The sequence below is a fragment of the Typopeltis vanoorti genome, chromosome 8 (genome assembly GCF_054136105.1).
Source record: "Typopeltis vanoorti isolate ZY-2024b chromosome 8, IOZ_Tvanoo_1.0, whole genome shotgun sequence".
Lineage (NCBI taxonomy): Eukaryota > Metazoa > Arthropoda > Arachnida > Uropygi > Thelyphonidae > Typopeltis > Typopeltis vanoorti.
The window spans coordinates 23,198,960-23,211,468 of NC_143556.1; the positions used below are offsets into that span (position 1 = coordinate 23,198,960).

General features: G+C 36.0%; 1 protein-coding gene across 1 annotated transcript in view; it reads left to right on the forward strand.

The window, feature by feature from the left end:
- The window catches only part of LOC150103848 (carnitine O-acetyltransferase-like), a 155,977-nt gene extending 148,733 nt beyond the window's left edge, over positions 1-7,244 (forward strand). The window contains exon 10 of the mRNA XM_090397075.1: positions 7,118-7,244. Within this exon, the coding sequence (XP_090253201.1) occupies positions 7,118-7,244 (127 nt within the window). The remainder of the gene's footprint in view (positions 1-7,117) is intronic.
- Positions 7,245-12,509: the final 5,265 nt, after the last annotated feature.

The following is a 12,509-nucleotide window of genomic DNA, read 5'->3' on the forward strand; positions in this document are numbered from 1 at the left end:
GAATATTTAAAATACGGCACCCAAACAGATGGGACATTTCTAGTCAATGTACTGAACTTACTAAGACTTCTGACTTTAAGTACCTTGGATCCTATGTGATGTCTGATGTAGTACCCTCCCAGATGCCAGAACACACATTAATGCTGCCTGTCTGAAATGGTGCCCGGCCACTGGAGTCCTGTGTGACAATAAAATACTCCGATGTCTCTCAAATCCAAGATCTATCACACAGTAATCTGACCAGTTGCACGTTATGGAGCAGAGTGCTAGCCTGTAAAGACACAGCATTAACAGACACTATGTGTCATGGAGATGCAGATACTCTGATGGACTCTGGAATATGCATGACTAGACCATATTACAAATGATGACATCTGGAAAACTCTTGTTGTTGCCCTAATTCCAGAGAAGATGAGGGAAGCACGCCTACAATGGTATGGGCATGTGGCCAGGGCTGACAAGGAATCTGTTCCAGGATCAGCCCTTACACTTAGCCCAGATGGCTGACAACCTAATGAACATCCAAAAAGCGATGGACAAACCTCCTAAAAGAAGTCATGGGTGTCTGCCCTACTGATGCTGCAAATTGAATGAAATTGAGGGCCAAATGCAAAACAGTGGACCTTGCTGAAGCTGGACATAACACTAGGAAGAAAAAGAAATGTGAGACTTGTCAGAAGTAAGAAAATAAAGTAACATAAGTTAATACTGAAAGCCATGAAACCAAAAGTATTGGAGTGAATGGACTTTGGGTAAAATGAGGGTGAAAGAAATGGGAAAGAGAGTATTAATTAGGTTATTTAAAGTGATGGTAAGATAGCATATGCAAAGGTTGTGGTGATGGAAGTTCAGAAGAATATAAAAGACCTGAATAAAGAAATAGCTTGCTGACATGTAGTCCTTTACAGGACAAAATGCAAGATTGAAAGTCTGAAGAAATTAGTCGAACTGAAAACAGGAAAAAAAAAAAAAGCAAGAGGTTCAAAGCCAAACAAAATCTAGAAATAAACAAGAGAAAGAGTGTAAGCAGATAATATTTTACCGTGGTTCCATAATGGGGGAGGGATGCTTTATGAAATTTCTACAAAATTATGTTTCTTTGGCGCAAAAATTAATAATATTAGTAATGCTGGCAGAATGCAGAAAGACAAGGTGAAAGAATTGATTGTTTTTGCTGAAACTAATGACCTGAGAGGTCAGAAGTATTGCATGAGGGAAGATGTGAGTTATTGGAAGAAGTGAAAAAGAAGAGTGGAGTTTGTAAGTCTGCTGCCACAATATGATAGAGGTGAACTGATAAGGAGGGCGATAATAGCTAATAAATCAATACAGATTGTGCAGAAGGAATGATGTAGAGTTTTGGAACCTATGGCCTGATTTTGATAGATGTAAAGATTTGTACAATGCTGATGGATTGCACTTAAACAGATTTGTGGTTAGGTGTTTAGCAGAGGTGAATGCTGGTCTTGAAATTCACGCTTGCTCTTGTTATCATTCAGAGAGTGAGAGGTGTGATTGAAGTCTGATTAGTGGAATAATGAATTACTGACCATTTAAAACTATATATTTAGAAATTTATGTACATTTAATCATACAAATACAACATTTATTTTACAAATGATATTCTATCTTTTTCAATTTAGCTACTTGAATACAAATTCTACCCTATGGTTCTTCTTTATGAACTTGTCAATAACATCATCATAAAACATTAGTTGTAACTAAATTTTCCCAAGCAACATGCACACTTGTAAAGGCTGGCTGAAGCTCACTGGCTAGAGCTACTTTGACACTGCCTATGGCCTTGTGTTTAAGACGACGTGAAGGGAGCAGAAATGGCTATGCACATGCATGAAATCACAGTGCTGCAGCGAGGACCTGGAGGCTCTTATTGCTGCGCAAGCTTAAGACGTCTTCTGTCTACAAAAATAAAAGCCTAAATGCAATGCTTATAAATGCATGCATTTATTAACAAATAAATATTACTTCTTTCTCAAGTAATGAGCTTGTGCAGCAAGCATAGGAAGCATGGAGAATTCACCCCTGGTGTTTAGTTGGGATGCAGATGAGCGTATGTGTGTTTGAAGGCACCCATGAGGCAAATGAGTATGAGAATGACCAACAAGTGCAGAATCTAGTCTCTCAAACAAAAATATTGAATTGGGTAGTCAATTCAGGAAGTTTGCAAACTTCTAATGGGCTTAGTTTAGGTAGAAATGTTTCAAAGAAAGCAAGTCTGAAATATCACCTACTTCAGTTCTGGTAAAACTGTATGACACCTTCATAAACAGTGGTCTGCAAGCAGGTGTCAGAAATAATGCCTACTTCAGAATCAACAGAAATTTCATGAGTGACCCTTATAAAGATGCATCTGCTGTCGCATTCTGTCCACTCCAAACACGAATACTAAGAGAAATACTGGCCATAATAAAAACAGCATCTCTCTACAGCATTCTTCACATTAAGAGTCAAAGAATTCAGGAAGTAAAGGTGGCTGAGGACCTGAAGGGATACTGCAGTTTCTTTATAAACTTTTCCCACATACCTCTATGTAGGTATATGGGAAATTAAGCAAACTTGATATTAATAAAGGTGTGGGACTGGATGATATATCACTGTGTATTTTGAAGGAATGTGTCAGGAAGTTGATATATGCTTTGACATATTTCTTTAATATGAGTCTGGCATTGAGTCAAGATCCAAAGGAGTAGAAGAAAGGCAAAATTGTACTGCTTTATGAAGGAAGTGACAGAATTCAAGCATCAAATTATGAGCCAATCTGTGTGTCTAGTGTTGTGGTTAAAGTGTTGGAAAAGCTGGTGAGAATTAGGATCCAGAATTGGATTGATAACCAAGGTATTGTCTTTGACAGACAGCACAGATGTGCTAAAGGGAGATCATGTTTTAGTAATCTACATACTTATTACAATAAGTGATAGCAGCATTGGACATGGGAGATGGATGCACAGTAGTATACTTAGACTTTGCAAAGGCTTTTGATAGATTACCGCATGATAAGTTGATAGCAAAACTAGACTGGATGGAGTTGGATATTAGACTAGTGCATTAGTTTGGAAATTGGCTGTCTGATAGGTATCAACAAGTTGTGTGTGGGGGAACAATATTCCAGAAGAGGAAAGTCACTAGTAGTGTGCCCCAGGGGTATGTTTTAGGGCCATTGTTGTTTAACATCTATGTTAATGATATTGGAGAAGATACGAATAGGGATATACAGTTTGCAGATGATGGAAAGTTGGAGGATCTATGAGAAGTAGAGCAGATGTTGTGGCTTTACAAGAAGATTGAATAGACTGAGTAAATAGGAACAGGAGTGGGGATGCCAGTTAAATGTTGCAAAATGTAAGGTTTTAAAATTTGGAAAACAAGAATGGAATTTACAACTTATTCTTAGTCGGGATATATTGTTGAAGGTGGAGGAAATAATAGATCCTGGAGTGTTGGTGGATAACGACCTAAAATTGTGAGGACAATACAACAAAGTCTGGCAATGATGTAGAGGACACTGACTTGTAAAAATAAGGAAGATTTTGGTTCCATTGTATAAGGCTCTGATTAGGCCACATATGGACTACTATGCACAGATTTGGTTACCTTTTCTTCAAAAGGATGAAGAGATGTTGGAGAGGGTGCAGAGGCAATTGACCAAAATAGTTTCTGATCTCTGGAATGTTGAATGTGAAGAAAGATTGAGATGATGAAATTTGTAGAGTCTACTGGATAGGAGGAATAGGGATGATGTGATAGAGACATATAAGTTAGTAACGGGTTGTTATAGGATTAACGTTGAAGAGGTTTTTCATAAAATTGTTGGACGAGAACAAGAGGTCATCCCTGGAAGCTGTATAAGGAGGGAGTGAGAAGCAGGATTTTGCATGGAAAGTTGTGAATGATTGGAATCCATTGCCTGAGAGAATGGTGTCTGCAGAGAATTTGAATGTGTTTAAGGTGTAGTATGATGAGCTGTGTGTGTATGATAAAAGAGACCTCCTGGATGAGTCTGTGACTCCATGGGGTCTTCGGATAATAATAATAATTATTATTGTTATTATTATTTATTTTTGCAAAATACTAAATTTCTAGGTATACTATTATTATTATTATTATTACGGGCAGTGGTGAGCTATGGAAATTTTAACAAAGGGCTTGCATCGTCGAGCAAAAAAAAACCCCTATTTCACACAAAAACTTTTATTAATATAGCTTCTGTACAAATGCCAATCAAAAAGTATGAGGGGACAATCAATCTGCGAAGGCTATCATTTTTAAACAAATATTTCATGATCTGAACATGAAATATTTGCACACAATCATCTTGTTAATTTATCTTACATAAGAAAAACATTTTTTAACTATCAAAATATATATAAAAAAAAATCAGCTAAAGCTGTTTTATTCCCATATATAAGCAGTAGGCAAGGCCATTTTAGCCCAATCTGACTTTTGGAGATTGAGTGGGCAGTTCAATCTCCACTGGTACCCAATCAGAGATAGCTGGCCCAAGGCTATCACTAATTAAGCAGCATGCAGTGAAGAGAGACAGCTTAACAAGTGGCCCCATCTCGTGGTCCCTAACTCTAATACTCGTATTTAATGTCTGAAATAATGTGGGTTCTATGATCAATTTTCTTGAATTGTTTACTTTTTGGTTTTTTGGGATGAAAAACCCGAGTTTCCAGGAGAAAAAACCCGCTTTCCCATGCCAGAGATCGACTAACTCAGGAATTGGTTGAAAAAAATCTAGTCGCTGACTAGATTCGAAACCAAGAAGTGTTCCTTCATGTGGTCAAGCACCGTGGTATGCAAACGCCACATCCACTGAGCTACACAAGAATCAAATCTTTTATAATCACACATATGAAATAGTCCCCTTTTTTTATAAACAAAATAAATTTCTTTTGTTTGTGATAGAAGTTTTTACGACAAACAATCTATAAATAATAAATAAATATTATCTAAACACAATAATATTGAAGAACGTTATATTTCTCTTTTGTTTTTATACTTCAAGTGATAATCAAGGGGCATTATTTTATAATCCTGTTTATTTATATGCGATTACCAAGAGTGAATTCTTATTTGTAAAATGGTAGTAACAGTAACTATAATATTTTATTTAATAAAATCACTTTGTCAGGTTACCATATGAGTTTGTTGCTTAATATATTTAAAAAAAATATGTTTTTTTTTTTTTTTGAAAAAATAAAAAAGGAAACAAGAAGAACAAGGGGCTCGCAAATTTGAGAAAAATTTAACAAATAGCTCGGGCGAGCCCCTTATAGCTCACCACTGATTACGGGTATCCCCATGGAGTCAGTAGACTCATCGCGGGAGACCCAAACTATCAAAACAATATCTATCATACCTCTTCTTGAATTCATTTACAGACAAGGAACTCACAACTGAGTCAGACAATGCATTCCACCCACTCACCACCCTCCAAGCAAAAAATCTAGTTCTCACATCTTTGTTAACCACACTTTTCCTTAATTTCCAGGGATGACCTCTTGTTCTTCCATCCCTATCACACAGCTGAAATATTTCCCCTGCATCAATCTTATAAAAACCTTTCAGTAATTTAAATATTTCTATCATATCCCCTCTTCTCTGCCTATCAACCAACCTCTGCAATCCACAATCTGTCAATGTAGGGAGCATTTTTTACATCACTCACCAACTTAGTCACTCTCCTCTGAATCCTCTCCACAACCTCCTCATCTTCAAGGAATCCAGGTGACCAGACTTGAGCACAGTAATCCAAATGTGGAAGTATCAATGCCTTATAAAGGGGAATAATAACCTCTTTGTCTCTGGATGTTAGTGTGTTCTTCAATAACCAAGTAATCCTATGTGCAATCTTGGACACCTTAGTAATGTGCCCTCTGAACTTCATCTCCCCATTCACCAACACTCCCAAGTTCCTATGCTTATCAATCTATTGGAGTACCATTCTATCAATGTGGTACATAGCCAGGGATCTTTTAATCCCAAAATGCATAACTTTACAATTTTCCACATTTAACTGACATCCATTACCTTTTGCCCATTTTGCCAGCTTATTTAAATCATCCTGCAAACTCTCAACATCAGCTTGATTTTTTATTGCACTACTCAACTTTGCATTAGCAGCAAACAACTGAATATCTCCCTTCAACCCATTTCCTATATCATTTATGTACAAATTAAACAATAATGGCCCAACCACAAAGTCCTGAGGCACACCACTGTTCACCTGCCTCATCCTGGATTCTGCTCCTCAATTCACTGCTTTCTGATATCTCTCCATCAGTCATTCTCTGATCCATATCACCAGTTTAGTATCCATCCCCATCTGCACTAATTTGCATAACAAAGAGGGTGAGGAGTGGTTTCTTTGCATGGAGAGTGGCTGTGGAATGCATTTCCTGATAGAGTGGTGAGAGCAAGAACGGTCAATGAGCTCATGGAGTGGTATGATAGACTTTGTGTTTCCTAGGAGGGACCTCCCTCTATGAGTCTTGATAGACTTGCGCTTCTTAGAAAGGACCTCCCGTGATGAGTCCTTTGACTCCATAGAGGCCTGAATAATAATAATAATATGCAGTAAATGCACTATAATAAATTTTAGTACCATCATTATTAGTTTAATCCTTTATCCAAGTGTAAGCAAACAAAGTTTGCACCTGAAGTATCTTCAGGACTGAGGCAATTCGTAGTAAAGGTGAATCAAGCTCTCATCACTCCTTGTCTCGGTATCTCCCATAGAGATACTGAGAGCTTGGTCCACCTTTACTACGAGTTGCCTCAATCCTGAAGATACTTCAGCCGCAAACTTTTTTGCTTGCACTTGGATAAAGGATTAAACTAAATTTATTATAGTCTAACCAAGTGAAAAATAAACTTTCAGCAGTAAATGCACACTGAGTATAGCATACGTTTTCTGGATTATCATGAGAAAAAAATTGCATGTTTAGGTTTTATTAGTTTATTTTCCATATAAAATCTGAACCTGGTATTGTTATTCCTGCTATTTTGTTATATATATATATATGCAGTAAATGCATACTGAGTACAGCATACCTTTTCTGGATTATCATGAGAAAAAAAATTGCATGTTTAGGTTCACAAGTAAGGATTATGAAATGCCTGCAGATGTTCGTGATTCTTTTCCTAGAGAACTAAAATTTAATCTCTCTCCAGAAATGATTGAGGATATTGAAATTGCAAAGAATGAAATTAATGTGTAAGTTCTCATTTAGTTTTATTAATATTTCAGTATTTTAACTCATCTAGTGCTGAAATGCTTAATTTTTTTCCACTGCAAAGAGAAAATAGAATTTACATATTTATCAAAACATAAAGATAAATTTCATTTTAATGAATATATTTACTGTAGTAGCTTTTTCCTAAGTTAGTCATCTTTTTTATAGGCAAGTACAGCATTTTTTCCCTATAAACTCAGCTTTTTAACCCAGCATCTTAAAAAATGATAATAGAACTCAAATAATTACAGAAAAAATACAAATGCTAAATTTTAGGGCCATCAGATGATGAGAGTATGCTCCTCTTCTGAAAAGTATTGATTCATTTATAGCTTGAGTTTGCTATAAGTGGTCATAAAATAAGGAAAATTGGCTGCCTGACTGTCTTCAAAAAGTTAGGACTTAAAGAACTCTTCCTACTCCCTTTGGAAATAAAAGGATTTATTTATTATTTATTATAATTTATTTATTTATTATGAATATATTTATTGTTATCTAAAATGATAATAGTATGACAATACAAAACTATAGCTTGTTTTGTATTACTTAACTTATGATGACCAACTAATTATATTGCAGTATTCAGGCATGGTTAATAATATTAATGTTGGTGAAGGAAGTAATGATGAAAGCATATATGGAAAGTAAAAAGAAAGATAACAAATAACATAACATAAGTAACATAGAAACATAAAAGAAGTAGTTTTAATGTGTTTGTGAGTGTGTGTGTGTGATAGGGGAAGAGAGAGAGAAAGAAAGAGAAAAAGGTAGCATTCTTATAGAGAACAATAAAAATAACTAGAGCACTTGGAGAGATGTCTGGTAAGTGGTATGGTGGTTGTGAAGTGTAAGAAAAGCAAGTATTAATTAACAACAACAACAACAACAAAAAAGATACAGTATGGTACAGTGATTTTAAAATTAGGTGTATGTTCTATCAGTGCATGATGAAATAGTACAAAGATTGATTAAGTTAAGAATTTTGATAAGAATCAATGACATAAAAGGTGAAAAGAAAAATATGAAAGGCTAATAAAGAGTTACTAGAAAAAAAAAAAGAGGAGTGAGAGAGTTAAGTCTGTTGAAAAGTATGATAGGATATAGGAGTGAATTGAAAAGGGTGAATCTTGATTGCAAATAAATGAATATATAGGTCATGTAGAAATAATGATGTGCAGCTTGTAGAGGTATGGAATGAATTTGATAGATGAAAGAAATTATATGCGACTTATGAATTGACCTTGAAAAGATTTAGAGCTAGGTGCCTGGTAGTTTTGTTTAGTGAGAAAAAAGTAGTGCAAAATCGGTGTATGCATGTGTGAATGTGGAAAGGAGGAAAAAATACATTCAAAGAATGCTGAATGCAGGGGTTTTACACTGCATATATACTAATGTCAAAAGAATTAGGAAGAAGAGTGAGGTATTTTTGGCATTGGTTTGCTTAACTTGACTAGAAATTATGTTTTAGTGAGATTTGGTTCACAGAGAAAGATATTGTTACAGGGTTAAAATGGAAAGGATATTGCATTTCAGGGAGAATGGGGTTTTTGCTAATAATCACAACACTGTGACCAGCAAGAGAACTTCAGCATGAGGGTGGGGCTGAAGGAGGCAGTTTGAAGATATCTGGCCTACGCCAGATATCTTCAAACATGTAAGCCAGAGTGTATTAAAGAGATATGGATGACATGAATTGGCTAATGAATACAGAACAAGTAATCATTATGGGTGACTTCAACAATAAGGATATAGATTAGAAGGAAGAAAAGACACTTGAAGGGACACACGGAATTTATCCATAACCAAGGTAGCCACTTTGCATTTGAATGGGAGAGAGTAATCATGCAGTCTTGACTTAGGACATAGCTAAACATAGAATTTTCAATTAAGAAAAGATATATGTACAACTACAAAGATTATAGTGATTAAGTTAGTGATTGTACACAGCTGGTGATCATCATTAGTAGTGTATCAAATATGGCCAAGGAATATTTAAGGAAAACAGTATCAGACTGCATACCCAAGGTCATGAGGATAAATCAGGTGGGAGTTAAATGAATAAGTAGCATTATTAAATAGGAGCTGTGAAAAAAATAAAATAAAATTTTGTAGGAGTATAAAAGGAGAAAGGTGATCTGCAGACTTATCAGGAGTACAAAGCACAAACAAAAAAAGATGACCAAGCATGCTGAGGAAGGCAACATCAGATTATAAGAAAAAGTGTAGCTGAGTAGGCCAAATGAAATCCTAAAAAGTTTTTTCACTATGTAATGAGGAAAAGGAAGAATAATAGAAGGATAATAAGAATAATAATTATAGAATGATAATTTTAATGATTGCTGAGAAGGTGACAGAAGCAGAATAAATAGTCAAATTAAATTGCAAGTGTGTATCATCCAGATGAAGATAATGCAATGATTGGGATTGATATTGAGAACAGAGATGAACTAGAGGTGTTTAGGATATATTAAGAAATCCCATGTTAATACAATCTTGTGATCAATTAAATATCAACAAGTGTGTTATGGGAAAGTGCAAGAGAGAATACACCTAACCAGGCTATTAGTCCACCAGCCATAACCAAAACTCTCAGCTCTTCATTTTCCTGCAGTCCATCCAGTTCCATCCACTTAAATATGCTGATAATTAATTAAGGATTAATTAATTATCAGCATACATCTGCCTGTATTCTTTAATCCAAAAATGCATAACCACATGGCCACGTTAACACCCATTATCCTTTTTTCTATACTGTCAGTCTATTTAAATGATCTTACAGCATTTTTATATCACCATTTTTAACTATTACCTGCCACCAATTTTGCATCATTTGCAAATAATTGGATATTTCTCTCAAATCATGCCACTATCATTCTTTTGTTTTTCCCTTTCAGTCGTATCCAATCATAGGTGACTTTGTAGGCATTGCCCACAAAGTATTCCTGGTGAGATTTTTACAGCATAGTTCACCATTGCTTCCCCCCCCCCCATTTTATCCGGGCTCGGGACTGGCATATGGCTGGGACGTATACATGACTGTAATCCACGTGTGTTCATGGGGCCAGTTTGCCTGTTCTGGGAGATGAAGTTGGTAGCTAAATGGAAACGGATGGTATTGGATAACAGAATAGTGAGCTGGATAGCTAATTGGCTGTCAGCTAGGTATCAGCAGGCTATGTATGCAGAAGTGGTATCTCAAAGGAAAGAAGTCACTAGTGGAGTCTGACAAGGATTTGTTTTGGGGCCATTATTGTTTAACTTTTATGTTAATGATATTGGGACCAGCTTAAACTGAGATATTCAGCTCTTTGCTAATGATGCAAATTTGAAAAGAACTATGAGAAGCAAAGTAGATGTTATAGCCTTGCAGAGGATCTTTAGTAAACTATATGAGTGAGCAAGTGAATGGAGCTTAATATTATAAGGTACAAGGTCTTGAAATTTGGTAGGCAAGTTTGGGATGCACAACATACAATTAATGGAAAAATTCTGAACGAGATGAAAGGGATAAGAGATCTGGGAGTGATAGTGGACAGAGACTTGAAGTTTAAGGGTCACATTGATAAAATTATAAAAACATCATAACAGATTATGGCAATAATGAGGAGGACATTGACATACCAAAGCAAAGAGGTTATAGTTCCATTGTATAAGTTCTTGATCAGGCTGCATAGGGACTATTATTCACAGATTTGGTTGCCTGGTTTTCAGAGGGATGAGGATGATATATTAGAGAGGGTCCAGAGAAGGTTCACTAAGTAAGTGCCAGGTCTATGGAATGTGAGACATGAGGACAGACTGAGAGAATGCAACTTGCAGAGCCTTGTAAATATAAGAAAGAGAGAGAGGGGATATGATTGAGTCATACATGCCAGTGAGGGGTTGTTACCAGATAATAGGGAGGGGTTTTCCATAGAGCAGAGGGAGACAAAGGTAGAATAAGATGCCAGCTGTGGAAGCAGTTTAAGGAGGATAGGAGCAGGTTCTTTGCATGGGGAGTGATTGAGTAATGCATTGCCTGAAAGTGTGGTGCGTGTGGAAACTGTGAATGGGTTTCAAAAGGAGAAGTTCAGATATCTTGCTTTGAAACGAGGACTGTTTTTGATAAACGAAGAGGAATTGCCTCTTTCCGAGGTGATTTAGTCTAGATATAGTGTCCTTATTTCTTACCTTTAGATGAAACACTTTTGTCATTCACTCTGGCTACTTCGCATGCCAAAATAAACTTTACCAACAAATTAAGGATACATCAATGGGTAGTCCTCTTTCTCCCACACTAGAACACTATATCTTGAGCAATTGATACTAAATAGTGTCATGTAGATATGTAGATGATGTTTTCACAGTTTGGCATGCTGTACAGATCTACAAGAATTCATCAAAAAGATCAACACTCTTCACCATTGCATCTTGAGTTAGAAGAGAAAACAATTGGATTGTCTTTTTAGATCTCCCGTTACTTCATCAACCAGATGGCAGCCTTCATTTTTCAGGTTTTAGAAAACACATACAGGACTTCACATTCATCCTCTTTCATATATCATAATTGTCAAAAATCTGGAACCATTCTAGTACATCAAGCATACTGTCTTCTCTACTGAAATGCCTCTCTCTCTCAAGAAATAAATCACATCAAGTCCATCTTCCTTGTTAATTGCTTTACTGAATCTTAAATCTTATGTCAACAAGGTAACTGATAATTATGTGGTTTCCCTATCATCTGCCTCTTATCATGATAGTGATACAGAATTGGTCTGTCTTGTTACCATTCATTATGTTAAAGATCCTACTGCCCTATCAGCAAGATATCTACTTTTCTAGGCTCAGCTAAAGATGAGTTCTGCCTTTGGTCCACCCTGCAGTGTATCAAATTCCTTGTCAGTGTGGATTATATGGACTTTTGCTGTGTATCGTCACTATATTAAGTTCCAGGAGCCAGAACAATTGAGACTTGAGGAACATGCTGCCACCACCAGACATCGAATCCTTTGGAAGAAAATGAAGGTTCTCCATAAAAGTAATAATATCTTAGAGCATCTGTACAAAGAAAGTTGTGAAACCTTGCTACATTGACTGAATCTAAATAGAAGTGATGAATGTTAATTTATTTTCACTGTATTGATGACAACATAGAATAATAAGAGAATAACTAATATTTATTAACTTATTTGCTGATATTTCGCTAGTATTATATCCAGTATCTTCAGAGTACAAAACCAGTTTATTACAGTACACAAAACAACAATTTGG